The sequence below is a fragment of the Syzygium oleosum genome, unplaced genomic scaffold (assembly GCF_021117445.2).
Source record: "Syzygium oleosum isolate NSW1041296 unplaced genomic scaffold, Sole_v2.1 Sole_v2.04, whole genome shotgun sequence".
Lineage (NCBI taxonomy): Eukaryota > Viridiplantae > Streptophyta > Magnoliopsida > Myrtales > Myrtaceae > Syzygium > Syzygium oleosum.
The window spans coordinates 663,336-681,609 of NW_026607488.1; the positions used below are offsets into that span (position 1 = coordinate 663,336).

General features: G+C 41.4%; 2 protein-coding genes and 1 long non-coding RNA gene across 7 annotated transcripts; 1 reads left to right on the forward strand and 2 right to left on the reverse strand.

The window, feature by feature from the left end:
• The first annotated feature begins 3,252 nt into the window (after positions 1-3,252).
• On the forward strand, positions 3,253-8,573 carry LOC115684570 (beta-galactosidase-like). Its single transcript, XM_056311031.1, has 18 exons — positions 3,253-3,575; positions 3,683-3,778; positions 3,906-4,018; positions 4,119-4,185; positions 4,291-4,383; positions 4,565-4,708; positions 5,221-5,309; positions 5,408-5,513; positions 5,676-5,763; positions 6,044-6,162; positions 6,267-6,428; positions 6,568-6,740; positions 6,847-6,956; positions 7,061-7,170; positions 7,277-7,387; positions 7,754-7,864; positions 7,950-8,155; positions 8,237-8,573. Exons 1-18 carry the CDS (start codon positions 3,393-3,395, stop codon positions 8,349-8,351), a joined length of 2,196 nt encoding a protein of 731 aa, XP_056167006.1. The 5' UTR covers positions 3,253-3,392; the 3' UTR covers positions 8,352-8,573.
• Positions 8,574-9,628: 1,055 nt separating this feature from the next.
• Positions 9,629-10,359, reverse strand: LOC115684571 (uncharacterized). The gene is made up of 2 exons (XR_008816483.1): positions 10,251-10,359; positions 9,629-9,729 (listed from the first exon to the last, which is right to left on the reverse strand). It is a non-coding gene; the product is annotated as an uncharacterized LOC115684571 (long non-coding RNA).
• Positions 10,360-10,708: 349 nt separating this feature from the next.
• On the reverse strand, positions 10,709-17,023 carry LOC115684607 (uncharacterized). Of its 5 annotated transcripts, none has more exons than XM_056311034.1 (7): positions 16,722-17,023; positions 16,438-16,624; positions 15,819-16,008; positions 15,322-15,525; positions 14,255-14,530; positions 13,154-14,171; positions 10,709-11,242 (listed from the first exon to the last, which is right to left on the reverse strand). In XM_056311034.1, the coding sequence occupies exons 1-6, from the start codon at positions 16,992-16,994 to the stop codon at positions 13,187-13,189; spliced, it is 2,115 nt and encodes a 704-aa protein (XP_056167009.1). In that variant the 5' UTR covers positions 16,995-17,023; the 3' UTR covers positions 10,709-11,242; positions 13,154-13,186. The 5 variants fall into 5 exon arrangements, with proteins under 5 accessions (XP_056167009.1, XP_056167008.1, XP_056167007.1 ...); XM_056311033.1 differs by having other exon boundaries at positions 10,709-11,401; XM_056311032.1 differs by having other exon boundaries at positions 10,709-11,423.
• Positions 17,024-18,274: the final 1,251 nt, after the last annotated feature.

Here is an 18,274-nt window from a genome sequence, read left to right on the forward strand (position 1 = left end):
ATACATGACAAGCTCAACAAGTTTCCTAGATTTTGAGCAATTCCCCTGCTGTATACTCCATATTCTCCAAGCATCCAAGATATTCAGGAATGACATTGCCATTAAATGCATTGAAGCTCAAGCCCATATATCTCAGAGACTTGAGTCTCACCAGTGAAGGCCTGGTTTCCAATGACCGTGCTTGATTTAGGAATCATAGCCCGCAGGATACGGGTAGCTTGTGAAGATCAACAGTAAAATCTGCTTCTGGGTAATCCTACCACAGCCAATTCGTCGCTATTCCCAGCAGCTGTTTCCTCTGCACGACGGTAGGAGAGCTTCAGGAACTTCTAAGGCCGTTCTCGACAGTGATCAACGATAGCTTCTCTATCCATGAAGTTGATGAACTGCAAGTCCATGAAGTTTTCCTGGATTTTCAGATCACCAAATTTCGTACATCACAAGAAACGATGGCGATCAAAGATTTCTCGTATATGTACGTCAAGATATTCTGAACTTTCAAGAAATTGACACCTAATCCAAAAGGTGACTATATAGTATAGATAGATAGACAGAAGAGAAGTTAGCCAAGTATTACAAAAATATAAAACGGGATGAATCAATATAACAAAAATCCCAAGATGACTTTATTTTCGTCAAGCTAATTATATTAAACCAATGCAATCACATATCAAGAAATTTTAGAACTCACATTAAGACCCACGGCGAACACATGTTCTCGTATCAGATTTGTATAGCAATTAATTTCTATCTATCGCATCATCCACGTAACAAAAAACCCGCCCTTCATCGGTAGTCCAGCACTGAAAAATTTCTATTATTTATAGGCTTAAGAACAATGGTCGAATTTTCATTGCATAACTAGCAAAGAAAATACTAGTGTACATGTGCTAAAGATTGAAGAACAAGAGTTTGGGCCTGTTTGGTTCAACTTTGAAAATGCTACTTGGGGGAATGCAAATACCTTTGGGTGAAAGCCCAATAGAGAAATGCAAATGGTGTTTGATAAAAATATTTTATAAAGCTACTTTGGCCAAAATATAGTATTTGGTGAATTTTTTTTGCAAATGGACTTTGGGAATAAAAAAACCTAACTTACCCTTCGCCGGAGCCGGCGCCGGCGAGCCAGATTTGGCGCCGGCGGCCGTCGCCTGAGGTCGAGCGATCGCCAGCGGGCCAAATCTGGGGCCGGTGGCCGTTGCCCGAGGTCGGGTGACCCTCGGCGAGGGTCGCGGGACCCAAGCGGCCGCTGAGTCGCGCGACCCAAGCGGCCGAGGCTTGGGTCGCGCGACTAAGGCGACGGCCGCCTAGGTCGCGTCGCCTGGGTCGCGCAACCCAGGCGGCCGTCCCCCTGAGTCGCGGGACCCCGGCTCCGGCCGCCTGAGGTCGTGCGACCCAGGCGACCGCCGCCTGGGTCCCGCGACCCTTGCCGAGGGTCGCCCGGCCTCAGGCGACGGCCGCCGGTCTCTTGCCGGCCCAATCCGGCGCCGGCCGCCTCGCCGGCCACCTCACGAAGAAGAAGATGAATAGTACACACGAGGGGCAAAAGTGGGTTTTTAGACAAATTTTAAGGGCAAAAAAGACAACTAACATATTTTCATTAATTGGGTATTAGCATTCCGAGAATGCTGAAAGCTCAAGGCACCCTAGGGGGTGCCTTGAGCTTTCAGCCTTGAGAAGGCCAACATTTGGCCAAAGAGTCCCAAAAATAATTTATCAAACACTCCATAATTCCCCCAAAGGGCTTTGGAGGCTCAAAGCTCGTTCACAAAGCCCAACCAAACCCCCCCCCATTGTCTGATATCGTCAAATGTTTCTAGCTGAATCAGTGAACTTGATGCACTTGACCAAGTACCCATAGGTGCCTATGTTTTCGCTCGACAACTTCATTATGTTATGGAGTGTTTGGGCAAGATACTTGATTAACAATCCCATATCTTTGCAAATGAATTAAGAAATTTGCTGGGTTGAACTCTCCTCCTCCGTCATATTGAAAGATTTTAATATGCCCTCTAAATTGCCTTTCCCAATATTTCTCAAAATTGAGTGAACATGCATAAAAGTTAGATTTTTGCAGTAATGGAAACAACCAAGTATATCGCATATAATCATCCACAAAGCAAATATAGTACTGAAGCCTTTGAAATGAGATTATCAGAACCTTTCCCACAAATCAGAATGTATCTTTTCAAAAGGCCTAGTAGTACTATATTTGGAAGGCAAAAAAGGAAGTATAGATGCTCGACCCATTTGTCACAACTACTACATATGGTAGTAGGTTTATTCCAAGCGGTGATAGTAACATCGCCTCATTAGTCAAATTCCATGTTCTGTAATCAATTTATGTGGTTTTGGAATTAAAGTAACGAGAGAGTATTCTTAATCATTTCATGGTATACGGATACGTAATGAATTATATCATAATTCATGATTATATGTCAAGAAAGAAAAAAATTATAAATATAAGCTTATTTTATCTTCAAATGATTTAATTAATTTTTCATTTTCTACGTGCTTTAGCTGCACGAAAAGAAAGCAGGAGCCTCCTAATCACTTGTTGGAACCAACATTTTTAATGGACAGATGTTGACTGATTAGAGGATAAAATCAAAAGAAAGAATTTAGGCTGTTAACACGCTGATACTCCGCTCTTAAACGAGATAAGAATTGCAAAATGAGTTCATCAGGTGAAAACAGGACCTGAGGCTGTTAACACGCAGGCCGCTGATCTGCTTCTAAACGAGATAAGAATTGACAGCAAGTTTTATCGGGAATTCGCTGTTGTATTTGCCTAAATCCTAATCAAGCAAAACACACGGGACTTTCGCGATAATTATCATCTCTTTTTCTTAATATTGTACAGCAAAACTTAGTTATTTACGTGCATGGAAAGCACTGTATCCGACATGTCAGCCGAGTAGTCATGTTCCAATTCTAGGAAAATAAACAAATCAGAATGGACTAATTGAGAAAAATCCACATTATCTCCAAAATTACCGGGTCAGATACAGCGAGACCCTCCGAAAGGCAACCGAAAATGGACCCACGAAAAACGGAAGAAACCGAAACCTCCTCCTCTTCAAAATCTTTATAAATTGGATTTGCAAAGCTTCCCGCTCTCTTCACAACAGCAACCGAACTCTCAACCAAAACCCCCCTTCTCTCTCTCTCTCTCTCTCTCTCTCTCTCTCTCTCTCTCTCTCTCTCTCTCTCACTATCTAGCTCTCATTGCATTCTCAATAGAATAAAGGACAGTTGTCATTGGTCCCTTTTCTTGATATCAGGAGCAAGACTTGTTACTGGTTTCTTGGGTCAGGCAAACATATATGTCTTGAAGGGGACAGACTTTGGGAAAGAAAGTTCATTTCTTTGTTGGTTTGAAGAAGAGGGTCATGGGTGTAAAGGTTCAAACGGGGAACATGATTGGAGCTAAACTGATGCTGGCATTGATTCTGCTCTCGTGGGCATCTTCAGTGTCATGCTCTGTTTCTTATGACAGGAAAGCTATTGTCATTGATGGCAAGAGGAGGATTCTCATCTCTGGTTCTATTCACTATCCCAGAAGCACGCCTGAGGTAGTGACAATCCCAATGCAGTTCACAACATGTCACCCTTTTACACCTTTTATTTTTTCACAAGAGAATTGTATTTTATTTGATTTTTGGCTTTTGGGTGGTTGCAGATGTGGCCTGATCTCATATGGAAGGCAAAACAAGGAGGATTGGATGTTATTCAAACTTATGTTTTCTGGAATGAACATGAACCTTCTCCTGGACAAGTAAATGCAACTTATGATCTTCTGAGGATTATAACCATTTCGTTTCACTGATTTTATGTTTTCCCTCTTTTTTTTCTTAAAATTAATGAAGTTTCCCTCTCTTTTCTTTTTCCTACCCTTTGTGCAGTATTACTTTGGGGACAGATATGATCTGGTTCGGTTCATCAAGCTGGTGCAACAAGCTGGTCTTTACGTTAATCTCCGGATTGGGCCTTATGTCTGTGCTGAGTGGAATCTTGGGTACCTATTCAATCGCATAAAATAAAAGAGAAAAGTTTTTTATGTTGCTATGTATTTTTTAATACATGTACTTTGTTTCTTTGGCTGGTTTGTGATGCAGAGGATTTCCTGTTTGGCTGAAATATGTCCCCGGGATCGCTTTTAGGACGGACAATAAGCCATTCAAGGTTGACTATTTTCTAAAACAAATAGCCCTTCTCAATCTTTTTCATATATCTAAACATTTGACTAATAAAACATTTATTAATCATTTTGTCAATAATATAATGAAGGATGCAATGCAACGGTTCACGTATAAGATAGTCAACATTATGAAGGCAGAGAGGTTGTTTCAGTCCCAGGGAGGTCCAATAATATTATCTCAGGTGAGAAACGTTTTACCATATCTGGAACCCCTTCTAGAAGATGAACCTATTCAGTTGGTTTTTTTTCTCAACAATAAAGAAAAGGTTTTTGACAATAAAGGAGATTATTTTCTATACCTCCTTGGAATTATATAGATGTTATTATTTTGCTGATATATTGGATTTATGTGCTTGTTGACAGATAGAGAATGAATATGGACCAGTTGAATGGGAAATTGGAGCACCAGGTAAGGCATACACAAACTGGGCAGCAAATATGGCTGTGGGACTTGGCACTGGTGTTCCATGGGTCATGTGCAAGCAAGAGGATGCTCCTGATCCTGTGGTATGCATTTTCTTGATTTGTTGGTTTAACTTATATTTGTATGAGATATATACATATATATAAGTTGGTTAGTGTGTCATCTGTTTTGTGATCAATGAGGGCCTCCTAGGCAGGTGGGGTCTCTTTAACAGTTTTTTTCTCTACTTTAGGGGGCCTTCATGGTCCTAAACAGGTCCCCGTTTTTCATATGTCATGTGCTTTTAGTTTTTCCTCTTCCTTATTCTTTCTCTTCATGGCTTCCTATTAAATCAGAAAGCTATCTCCTCAGGTTCTTAATTATTGTGTCCCGAAACGATAAATATGCCTCTAATCTGGTTTGGCTCGACTTTGCTTGTTTGCCTTCGTTTAGATGGCATGACAATGACATTCGATCTTAAGAGGGATGGATTTTTCCGTATCATGGTTGCTAAATCTTGACTTGCTTCATACGAGTTATCTAAGACTGGGAGTAAGACAGCTTCTAGAAAATAATTTTTCCTGTCCTTGAGTTATGTTGGTACGTTATGTGACAGATTGACACCTGCAATGGCTACTACTGCGAAAATTTCAAACCCAACTCAAATAATAAACCCAAGATGTGGACTGAAGTCTGGACAGGCTGGTACGTCAAATAGCGGATGTCTGCACATGCTGAACCCACCCCCCGTCCTCCCTTCTCAGTTGTGTAGATTCAAAGTTGATTGTCATAATGATTTCCAGGTATACTGAGTTTGGGGGAGCGCTGCCTCATAGGCCAGCAGAGGATTTGGCATTCTCGGTCGCGAGGTTCATTCAGAACGGTGGTTCGTTCATCAATTACTATATGGTAATCTTGACTTCCGTAGCATCTGTGACTCTGTATCAATCACTTGATTCTGCCTTTTCATTCTGCTGTGAATTATAATCACTAGTTAACCTTCCTTTTTGTCTCCTGTTAAATCATTGCATACTTGCGAGTTCTTTATATTGGTCTTGTTTTTTGAATCAGTATCATGGAGGAACCAACTTCGGCAGGACTGCTGGTGGTCCCTTCATTGCCACCAGCTATGACTTCGACGCTCCTCTTGATGAATTCGGTATGTGAACGGAATAGATAGTTAGCATCCTAGCACGGGCAAGGCTAAATTTGCTCATGTGGCTCAATTTGTTCACTTTGAGCATTCAATGGATCTAACTACGTTAAGACTGGAGTAATTGGTAACGCTGTCAGATGTTTAACCAAGTAAAGGCGAATCTACATCTTGTTGGCTAAATATTTTACCTTTTAAAACAAAGTCTAGGAGTAATTCATGACATCCTATCGTGGAAATTATTAGGTGATCTTCCTTGACATCAGAATTTGCATAAATGTCACAGGTTTACTGAGGGAACCAAAATGGAGTCACTTGAGAGATTTGCACAAAGCCATTAAGCAAAGTGAATGGGCTCTAGTTTCTGCTGATCCAGCAGTGCAATCACTTGGAAGCAATCAAGAGGTTTGGTTTCTCAAGGCCCCTTAAAATGAATATGCATAAAAACCCTCTCACAGCCTTGTGGGTTGTCAATTAAGCTTTCGCCTGTCAAATTCTTTTTTTCTTAGGCTCACGTGTTCAAAGCTGGAAGCGGTTGTGCAGCCTTCCTCGCAAACTACGACACAAAGTATTCTGTCAGAGTCAATTTCGGAAATGGGCAATATGACTTGCCGCCTTGGTCCATCAGCATTCTTCCAGACTGCAAAACTGCTGTTTACAACACTGCAAGGGTAAGGCAAAGACCTTTTAGTTCCATGACATCTCGCATCGACTCTTTCCGATTTAATATGTTTCGTTACTTCCCCTTAAACAATCCTTTTTAAGAGATTAAGGGTCGAGGATGACACAATACCGTCAATTTTCAAACAGGTCAGTGTACCGAGTTCTCAAACCAAGATGGTGCCAGTAGGTGGATTCTCTTGGCAGTCGTACATTGAAGAAACTGTCTCTGCCTTTGGCGAAGGCACTTTTACAAAGGACGGGCTGCTGGAGCAAATTAGTCTCACTAGAGATGGTTCGGATTATCTGTGGTACACGACAGAGTGAGTGCTGCTTTTGACTTGCATCTCGTGAGCATCATCAAAACTTCAATATATCAAATTGTCGTGTGCTTACAGTTTTACTTTCACGATCATCTCAATCGTTCAGCATCACGATAAGTCCTAACGAAGCGTTTCTGAGGAGTGGCCAATATCCCGTGCTCACCATATGGTCAGCAGGACATGCGATGCATGTTTTCGTCAATGGTGAACTGGCAGGTAGATCAATTTCTGCCCGGATCCCAAAATGCAATTTCCTTTCAATACCTGGAATCTCAATCCATAACGTATGTTACTCTGGTGATTTTCTGTCTGCAATACAGGGTCAGCATATGGATCATTAGAGAATCCGAAATTATCATATAGTGATAAAGTGAAGCTGAGGGCTGGCATCAACAAACTGTCGATATTGAGTGTTGCTGTTGGGCTTCCAGTCAGTATTTCCCCAGTTGATTTTGGTATCACCCTATATTGTTAAGCTGTATACATATATGGATCTTAACATTAGTACTTTCTCCTCTTTTATTTTGAATGTTCAGAATGTTGGCCTGCATTTTGAGACATGGAATACCGGGGTTCTTGGGCCAGTCACATTGAAGGGTCTCGATTCTGGGACATGGGACATGTCGAAATGGAAATGGTGTTACAAGGTATCTTGACTTGGTCTGCTGCTCCTTTGTTCTTCTGTTGCTTTTCAGCAAGATATTGAGAAACAGAAAATAAGGTACCAATGCGGATTCATTGTTGTTACAGAAAAATTGAGTAAACCAATATTTCGGAGCTGTTGAAACGAAAAAATTTTAAAAGCACATATCTGCCAAAATTTTCTTGATGGTAGAGTAGTCCTGATTGTCAATGGTTTGTGTGGATTTACTGTTGTTCACTCGACTAATTGTAATGATGTGTGGATATATAAAGGTTTTGGACACGACTCATACTATGCCACGGAAGATTGAGAATAATCTGTTACGCCATCTTCAAAATTCAAAACCTGAATATTTGCTTTTCCTGAACAGGTCGGTCTCAAGGGCGAAGCTCTAGGTCTTCACACCCTAAGCGGTAGTTCCTCTATTGAATGGCTTGAAGGTTCAATGTTGGCCCAAAAGCAGCCGCTGACCTGGTACAAGGTGAAGATCAACCCCTGAAAACTTCACTTAATCATTATTGCCAGTCCAGTTTCCCTTTGAAAAACAATTTATGCTTTGTTTGCAGGCAACTTTCAATGCTCCCCTGGGACATGCTCCATTAGCCTTGGACATGAATGGCATGGGAAAGGGTCAGATATGGATAAATGGTCAGAGTATCGGACGCCACTGGCCTGCTTACACAGCTCGTGGCAGTTGTGGCGGCTGCAGTTATGCCGGAACTTTCAATGAGAATAAGTGCCGAAGTAATTGTGGAGAGGCTTCTCAAAGATGGTGAGAAAAGTTGAACTGCACTTTTTCTTTATAAATTCCTGTTTCGATTTGAACACCTGTTATTAAGCTTTTAATTTTCAGGTACCACATTCCGAGATCGTGGTTGAAACCCACAGGCAATCAATTGGTCATTTTCGAAGAATGGGGTGGCAACCCGGCTCAAGTTTCTTTGGTCCAAGCAACAAGGACTTCATAGCAGCAGAGCCTCTAAATTGATGAGGTTTATAGCTGAAATTCAGCAATTTTTTGTAGTTCACAGAATAAATGATATGCAACAGCACAGAGTTCATCTTCTTTTTTCAGTCTTCAGAAGCTTGTACATCCATAAGATGCCGTTACAACTACCTAGACTTCAACAGAGGGAAGTGTGAAGTCAAGCCATACTAAGACACCATTTTGCTGAAGTCATATAAAGAAATGCAGCAGGGAATATAAATTGCAGAATGCTGGTGTATCATACGTAGTTTGTGCTACACATATAAACGCAATTAAGTGGCATTTCTCAGCCTTTCATGTGTATAGACGTCATGATCGAGTGTCTCTAGAAAGCAGGACAGTCATTACGTTGGCCTGCTAAGAGAAACACTGAAATGCAGTGCTTGTGCTAATGAACTGAAATTCAATACCTCCTCCTTTTTATACATTCTTTGTTTAGTTCTCTTGCCTTCTATTATTCTATAACTTGAAGATCAGGTGTGTACTGAACACAAAGCCACATCTCTTCCTGGTATGGGACCCGAAATGCTAGCGTTTGAGAAAGCAAGGTGCCAATCTCGTAGGCTGACAAACTTAAGTACTTCAATTTGTCCTCATCTTTGCAAAGTTTTCGTTCGGATAGCATTCCAGTAAGGGTGTAAACGATTTGGTTTTCTTGAAAAACCGAACCGAACCGAACCGTTAGAAGTGCACCCTTGAACCGAACCGAATCTCGCTTGAACCAAATATGAACCGAACAGAAAAACCGGTTTGGTTCGGTTCGGTTTTCGGTTTCTTCTTCTTCTTTTTTTTTCTTTTTATTCACAGCTTGGTTTTCGGTTTTTCCTTCTTTTTTCTTTTTTGCTTTTTATTCATATATAAAAAGAACTAACCTATCAAAAGACTAGACATATACTGTATTACCAAAAATACACATACTTCTAATTTTTCATCTAACAAAATCACTCAATCCATCTTAACTTGGAACAAGATCTTATGCAGGTGACCGGGTAAAACACAGAAGAACTTTCGGTTAAAATACCAAAGAAGAGGTTGGTTTTCTCATATATTCAAATAAGTGGTTGGTTTCTCACGTGTCTATTGAATTTCAAGGAATGCATTTTTACATTCTGACTGCTATAGATACAAACACCATATAGCATAGAGAATTTAAAGACTAAATAAACACGAACATGCATAATCTAAAATTGGATAGTCTTACAAGACAGCACGACACCAACACACTAGACAAACAGATTAGGAATTAGAAAACACAAGTTCAGCACAAACAAACGTGACCAGACGAAACCAAACTGATATGGTTTAAGAAGGGCCAAGAAAGGAGCTGCAAATCTTGAATGTTGTTCTTGTAAAGCTCACTGCAAACAAAAGAAAGAAAGCTCAATAAATGAACTGAATCAAGGATTAGAAATGCCCAGTGAAGCAACTGTTTCTAATAGGAATTAAATAGAGAGAACCATCACCCAACTTAGAAACAAATCTATTTATCCGAGGACGCTTAAGCAAGTCCACAGTACAAGAGCCACCATCAACCCCCAAACCAAGCATTACATAAACTAATCCACAATACCCAGAAGATACAACGGCCAAACCCCGACTCCAAACTAAGACTGCAAGCAGAGGAGCAACGCAACAAATCCTCGCAATTAAAGAGTCAGGAGAAATGTCAAAAATGGAACCTCTCGCAAGACCCCAGAAGAATTATCAGCTCGATTAATAGAACCATTTTCGGTATCGAACCATTTTCGTATGCTATGGAACCCGACCACACAGAGCGAGCAGATCTAGACTCAAGCGTGCGAGAGAGAAGAGCAGCCACAGAAGCGCAGAAATGAGTGCAGATCTGCAAGGGGGAGAGAGAGGGACAGAGAGCACTCACTGAGAATGGAGATCTTCTTCCTCGTTGAAAGGGTTGGGATCGTGGCGGCGATTCGCCGTAGCAGTAGAAAGAGAGGGGATTTGAGCCAGAGAGAGAGAGGGGATTCACTCTTTTAAGGTAAAAACCTAAGTTATTTTTTCAGTTCAGTTCGAACAGAACTGAAAAAACAAGAATGGTTAGCTTTGATTATCCGAACCAAACCGAAATACACCAAATTTTTGGTTCAGTTTGGTTCGATTTTTCGATTTGGTTCTGACACCCTACGTTCCAGATGGACGTTTGTTAGACACGTCCCAAGTCCACCAACTCAGAAAGCTGTCCTAAATCAAGTTGTAGCGTCTGTATAGTCCATTACCATCACTTATATCAATGCCAACGACACTGTTTCACCAGCCACCATGGAAACACCGAGTCGAGAACACTGAAGCTGAGATCTGTTACCGTAAGCTAAAGTCAAATTTAAGAAGCTAGGCGATGGTATGAAATTTGATAGGCCAGTAAAAGAGAGATGCAGAACAGTCGGTGATGTTTGAAATGTAGTACTTTTTTTTTGGTCAGAAGCCAATATAGTACTTTGATTCACTCAGAACCAGCCATAGAGAGGTCCTCATTACATGGAGTAAGATACTTCAATGAACGTAGAGCGACTATCCATTTAACAATCAAACCACAGAATTCCCATGAAAGACCAAGATATCACAAGCAAGCTCGACAAGTTTCCTAGTTTTGAGCAAGTGCCCTGCTATATCCTCCATATTTTCCAAGCATCCAAGAAATTCAGGAATGACACTGCCATCAAATGCATTGAAGCTCTAGCCCAGATATCTCAGAGACTTGAGTCTCACCAGTGAAGGCCTGGTGTCCAATGACCGTGCCTGATCTAGGAATCATAGCCAGCGTGATATGGGTAGTTGGTGAAGATCCACTGTAAAAACTGCTTCTGTGTAATCCTACCACAGCCAATTCATCGCTATTCCCAACAGTTGTTTCCTCTGCACGACGATAGTAGAGCTTCAGGAACTTCGTTCTCGACAGCGATCAAAGAGAGCTTCTCTATCCAATTCCAAACAACTCAAGAAACCGATATCGAATTCCTTTCCATGAGATCACTGCGCAAGATGAGGCGAATGTGTGTCCAAGAAGTTGATGAACTGCAAGTCCAAGAAGTTTATCCTGGATTTTCAGATCACCAAATTTCGTACATCACAAGAAACGATGGTGATCAAAGATTTCTCCTATATGTACATCAAGATATTCTGAATATTCAAGAAATTGACACCAACGCAGTCACATATTAAGAAATTTTAGAACTCACGTTAAGACCCACAAAGAACACATATTCTTGTATAAGATTTGTATTAGCAATTAATTTCTATCATATCATCCACATAACAAAAAACTCGCCCTTCCTTGGTAACTCAATACTGAAAAGATTCTGTTATATATTATTTTTTTCTTATTTTCTTTTATATGCTGAAGAACAATGGTTGAATGCTCATTGTATTACTAGCAAAGGAAAGACTTACTCGTGTACACGTGCTAAACATTGAAGAACAAGAACATGTCTTGGACGTGCATATGCAAACAATAATGTTCAAGAAAGCAAGTTCTCGTACGTGGTACTGGTAGACATTGTCTGATGTCATCATAACACATAACAGTTCTTAAAGTAGAGACGAAAATCAGAAAGCATGCAACAGGAAAAGAGAAAATTTAACTTAACCGCCGGCTAACTCCCTTTCTGTTCTACTCCACTTTATAAGGTGCATCATCCCTTTCGACTTCGGGCATCGCAGAACGCCGCCACTTATGACCTGACCAATCTTCAAGATTTGTTCCACCGAGAAAAAACACAGGCCTCGCAATACAAGAACGGTCTGAAGAATTAATATCTTCTCATCTTCTTCACCAGAACCATCGTCCCCCTTCGACTTTGGTCATCACATGACACCGTCACTTACGCGCATCTGTTGTGATGTGCTAAGCCGAAGGGGACGATGGTTTCTGGTGAAGAAGATAAGACGGCATTAATTCGTTCCGACCATTCCTGAAGTGAGGCTTGTTCTTTTTCTCGATGGACGAATCTTGAACAATTTGCCTGTTGGAAAGGATTTTGGGATGGCAAAGAAAAGAGGGGGGGAACAGAGAGGTTTATAAAGAAAGCTCAACCATGCCTTTCTTTTTTATAGGCCCCAAGTTTGTGGCGGTTAGAGGTAGTTTTCAAACTACTAAATAGAAGTGCACCAAAATACAAGATCTCTCCTAAAATGACACTCTATCCTGCAAATCTTGAACAGAAAAATTAACAAAAAAATAAAATAAAAGAATACCGCCCCAATCAGTATGACAAAACATGAAAAATTAGCAAAAGGCCCGTCGGAGCTCGGTCGCTGCTATATCGATGAAGATCGGAGGCTCCCCTTTGAGAGGTCACACGAATTTGAAATGGTATAGTAAGACAGTCCCATGATTCTTTTCTTTCAAAGACTAATTTACATTAAGTTCTAAAGACCTTTTCATCTCCCTAACAGAGTTCTGATCCCAACTTTAAGACATGGGAAGCTGCTACGAGCTGTGACCCGATCCACAAACATGATTTTGTTTCCATGTCCTCGCTTTCTTTTCAATACACAAGTTATGCAATCCTCAATTCTTTGTCGAGGTGTTTTTCATGCCAGTCCTCAATGTGTATTGTTGGACAAGTTTCATGACCACATTTGCATACATGATTTGGCAATAAAAAGTGGGGGTGGGATTGCATAGTGCAAAGCTTAGTAAAGAATAACCTATAGCTGTAAATCCACATGGACAGAGCACAGAAATGAGATTGATAATCGATCCCACTTGCTTGGATCAATGACCGAAAAAAAAGAAGAAAATTGCATTGCATTCTACATCTTTACCTTTTAACTTTACAGCTACCTTGACAAATTCAGTCATGTTGTCGATATTTTATGATTCAATTCAAGTGTGACGTGATCTAGATCTTCGGGAATCTTGAATTGTTTTTGCTCGTTACGCTTCCACTGCAGCAACCTACGATGTAGATCCGATAGCATAGAAGATTTACCCTCAAATGTTTCCAGCTGAATCAGTGACTTGATGCACTTGACCAAGTACCCAACAGTCCGTTCTTTCAGTCGGCAGATAAAGCCTACTTCACTCTCTTCAGTCTCACACATCGATGAGGACATGTTCTCAACAATATCAGTTAACTTGAAGACGAGACAGGCACCTCTAATTGCCTCTTCCTTAACACAATCATCATTCCATAGAGCTGATACTGGTCCTTCAGAATAGCTTCTGATGTGCTTCAGTCCCGCTCTCTTGGTTTTCCCTGGCTGAAGTATCCTGCCAGTTGAGGCATAATGCAGCAACAGCTCGCACACATCTTCCTCCATGAAACTCGACTGTCCAATCAAGAGACCTAATAAAATTTCCCTGAACATCATACTCTGCTGCAGGCACCCATCAATTGATTGTCCTTCACATGATGCAGGAGAGTTCAAAAATTGAGTGCCATACCACCAATACAGGTTCTGGAAATCTTCAACCCAGTTCTCTATGCTTTGGCAATTATGCTCCTCCTCCTTGAAGTTATTATTGGCATTATTCTCAGAAAGCCTGGGTTTCTTGAGCTTCTTCTGCAAGACAGCTTTTTCTTCATCCCGTACACCTGAGGAAATTTGATTCACAGCCCAAGACTCTGATTGCTTAATCAAATGATCGACTAGCAATTCCTGATGAGTTATATTGATCGGGCACAAAATCCACGCAATGTACCTCGCAGCAGCAGTTCGACAGGACAAGGGTTTCATGTTATGCATCTGGTCAAATGTGCAATGCATGTGTAAACTTTTATCGCATAGAAGAGTGAGGGAAGCAAAATAGAACCAAACTGGGAAGTTGATTGCCTGTGCCCTACAAGGCAATGACAAAAATTACTTCTCAGGCATAGTTGTATCTGAAATTGACAAATAAATAAGTATTGAGTCGAAACTCACCACATAGACTTGTGATCCACCCTTGCCGCCTTTGTCGCATCTGAGTTCGCAGTTGAACTCTTGTTGCTAGTAAAATCAACCAAATTTAAAAGCGCCGCACATGATATAGGTCCCGTGAAAGATCTCAATAATTGGCGGTGAAAGGGAAAATATGCATCAGAAAAGGGCAGCTTCATTCCTGTTTCCATCGTTATCCCCCACCACATTGGCCTAGAAATTACATCCAGAATCACCGAGACTAATACAGTTGAAAACTCCAGCACAAAAGCCAAACCCCTGTTAGGCATGTGAAATGAGAAAAAAGCATCAAGAAGCTTATAGACGAAAAGAGCATCAGTAAAGCATGTACGATAGTAAACATGAATGCCATTTTGAACCTTTTTCAGTTGATGAATAAGAGATGTTTGAGAAACATCAGAATCTTATCCTCAATCAGTGAGGTATAGGATAAAATATTTCTGACTGAAAGGAAACCAAGATTATGTTTATTCAAGGAGATGTGGCATAACAGATATACAATAAACAAATGACGTTTCTTCACCAGAAAAATCCACCTCAACTTCATAAACTGAACAAAACACTGTTTTCACACCAGCAAAACTAGGGAGTTGAGTTGAAATCGATTAGAAGCAACAGAGCTAGGTTCTAAGAAAGCCTATGGGCTTAGTATTTTCCCTTTCACAGTCAGATGCAATCTTCCATTTTTTGGAGGCTGCAACAGAACTTCCCTAAGCATTGTGGACCAGCTCTGCTCAAGTTACTTATAAAACTCATCTAACAGGAACGCTAGAATCCAAGAAAATTGGTCAAGGTCCCTATCTCACAGAAGAATGTTGAAACTAGGTATAGCAATACATTGTACACAGATACTTTCACAAGCAAAAAATTCACAAAAAAATCAGTAAAGTAGGCCGAAATCTTGAGGCACATTGCAAGTAGGACATGAGAAAAATCAAATAAGAGCCTGACAATAGTGAGCATGAGTTGAATGCTGCCGCATGCTCACTATCAAATAGAGCTAGAACTTTCGATATGAAATTCATAAGATATAAGGACCACAAACTCACGTCTCCAAAAACCATCTATGTAACAGAGCCCTTGCCTCGAAAAACATTATAGGAGAAAGTACCAAGCAAACAACAATATTCCGCCAGGAAATCCTCTCATGCAATTCCTTATGCAAACAAAGGAAAGGTCTTTCCATCATTTCTTGCAAAATCTTAGAAATGTCATTGCTCAGAATCAGTGGATCGAGATACCAGAATAACAGCCTGAAAAAGAAAAAAAAGACAAAGATTGAGATAACAGGTCATCATACCTAAAGTTAAGACAAATATAGTCCTGAATAGGTTGACGAAATACAGATAAATATAGATAAACTCCCTTTGCCTCATTCATGCCCAAGGACAGAATGGAAGAGAAGTTGAAAAGTTCTTATATTAAAGAAAGCATGCTTGGGGCATGCTTTCAATAAACATATGCACAGATAGCCAAGTCAAGGACGATAGTATTGTATCAACATATGCACAAATCAATGTCCATAGCAGCTTTGTTGGCAAAGTACCTTAATGGTGTTTCATGGTTCTTAAGACAAAATCCTTGGGGTAAATAGTCAAGGAGCTTTGAAGCTGCAATTATTCTCCCGCTAACTGATTTTACATCAATAATGCGAGTCAAAGGGAACAAAAGCTGACTGTGAGATGCTGAAACCGCTACACGCAGGACAGCATGCAGTAGTAGATGAGAAAGTGTTCCTGCAATGTTTCAATCAAACTTCAGGTCTTAGCTCATAAATTAAAGACACACCGACCAATTGTAGATTTGCAGAATGAAACCCGAATAAAGGTGTCAATTCTTGCATCTCTAACCAATCTCTTCTGCAAAAAATGTTCTTCTTATGGAAAGGCCAAGTTCACAGGAAATGCTATCGAACCCAGTAAAGTTCGTGATCTATTCAAAGTAAAACCCAACATCAAACTATTACCAGAAATCAGAATCCTATGCTCTATCGTGAAGAAAAGCACCGTGGTAACCTACAAATACCAATCACTATAGGCGCAAGCAAGTGACAGGAAGACTCCATCTGTTTTTTTTTTTTTTTTCGCCTTTTCTTTTAGCTCAGCGTTTATCAAGGTAACTAATTATAAGACCAAGCAGGACAGGCGAAGAAAAAATCGACAGACCATCTCTCTGCAATTTCGGGAGGATGTCACTGCACGCCGCGACCACTTCGACGCAATCGGGCCGCGAAATCGAGCTCCCTATCTGCAAAGCTTCCTCTTTTCGGAAGCTAACCACCTCGCAGCTAATCGACGAGGTCAAAACCGCAGCGATCGTCTTCACCGTGTACTCGACCACCGAATCAAACACCTGGAGAGCATCATCACCGCCTCTCAACACTCGGAACTAGAACCATAAAAAAAAAAAAAAACGCACAAAACACCCAGCTTTCGCATCATTTCCAGACCTGAGGAGCTTTGAAGCACATGAGGGACAAGGCGGTGTCCAGGAACCGAACCGCGGGATCCTCGTCGCCGCCGCCGCCGCCGCCGCCGCCGTCGTCGCCGCGGAGGTTCAGCGACCGGTTCAGCCGCGAAATCGCGGCGACCAGCGGTCTCTCCGCGTCGTCCTCCCCTTCTCCTCCGTCGCCGATCGCGCGGGCCCGGCGAAGGGTTTCGAGGCGAGACGCGAGCGATGCGAAGAGATTCGTGATTTCTTCTCGGAGCGAGCGCCCGTCCATGGCGAGCGAGCGAGCGAGAGAAGGAGAAGATCGGGACCGCGATGTTTCGCGCCAAAAAAAATCGGGGCTTTTAAAGCTGGTTCGTGGGCTTTGGGAATGGGCCCGGGCCGAAATCGAAACGGGCTGGGCTCGAGGCGGCCCAATAAGGTAACGTACGCTTTTATAATTAAAAATTATAAAAAACGAAAAAGAAAGGGAAATTTCAAATAATTTATGTTCGACCAAAAAAATAATAATAATAATTTATGGAATTTTTTAGTACATTATGTATGTCCAGAAATCTGCGCATGGGAAACGACGTTGACTTTGACCGTGACGTCCGTGGGTGGATGCCATCTCTATATTTATTTATCAATTATTTTTTCGGGGAAATATAAATTTCCTGGCCATTCGAAAATTTTCGAAAAGTTCGACCCACAACAAAAAAAAAAAATAGAAAAATTTCCGAAAAGCGCAAGCGAAATCCTGGGACGACACGTGGCGGCCGCGGGGTGGGGTTCGGGTGGGGCCAATCGGATCCCCCACGAAAAGGGCCGTACATCGAAATCACACCGAGCCGGGGGGGGTGGTGCCCCACCAATAAAAAATTTGAAATAAATAAAGTTTGTAGAATTATTATTCGCATGTTTTTTATATCAAAACCTTAAAAGGGAGAAAGGGACAGGACCACCTACACCTAATTTAATAAAACCACCCCGCCCATAATGAAAACATTTATCATGTGCTCCTTTCAATAAACGGGCAAAAGGGGGTTTTGATAATTCAGCCCACCTCTTTCATTTCACCAACATATAATTTCCATTCCTTCTTATACTGATAAATTTTCATTTCCATCTCGGTCGGACACCCCCGAAGCGCCCCGGCGGGCGGGCGGGCGGGCGGTGTGTTTAGCGTCGTGTTTTTTTCCCGGGTTTTCTTTTCGACGGGATGATAAAAGCCGAAGCCCCGCTTTGATCGCGAATTCACGGCGAAAACCGTTTTTTAAGCCAAAGATGATGCCGAAAGAGGCACGATTTTTTCTCTCCTTGTTTGCTTGGGCTTTTTTGAACTTCACTCTTCTAATTGATTGATCTCCCTCACTACCTTATCACCAATGTCCCCAAAATGAAGAGAGATTTGGGGGGGGGGGGGGGGGAGATCAAGGAGTGAAATAAAGGCTGTTGCATGAAAAAGCCCAGCCAAGCAAGCCAAACCCCCCAAGCAGAAAAGCAAGAGACAGAAACAGCATTTGCAAAAATTTGCCAAAACAACAGTCACAAGAAAAAAAAAAGAGCTGCAAC

Bases quoted from the DNA above. Each gene is read 5' to 3' on its own strand.
- LOC115684570 (XM_056311031.1), top strand. From the start codon at position 3,393: ATGGGTGTAAAGGTTCAAACGGGGAACATGATTGGAGCTAAACTGATG. The intron at 3,576-3,682 runs GTAGTGACAATC...GGGTGGTTGCAG, and splicing joins ATCCCAGAAGCACGCCTGAG to ATGTGGCCTGATCTCATATG. The intron at 4,019-4,118 runs GTACCTATTCAA...TTTGTGATGCAG, and splicing joins TGTGCTGAGTGGAATCTTGG to AGGATTTCCTGTTTGGCTGA.
- LOC115684607 (XM_056311034.1), bottom strand. From the start codon at position 16,994: ATGGACGGGCGCTCGCTCCGAGAAGAAATCACGAATCTCTTCGCATCG. The intron at 16,009-16,437 runs GTCTGTCGATTT...GAAACATTGCAG, and splicing joins CCCGAAATTGCAGAGAGATG to GAACACTTTCTCATCTACTA. The intron at 14,172-14,254 runs GTGAGTTTCGAC...ATTGCCTTGTAG, and splicing joins GTGGATCACAAGTCTATGTG to GGCACAGGCAATCAACTTCC.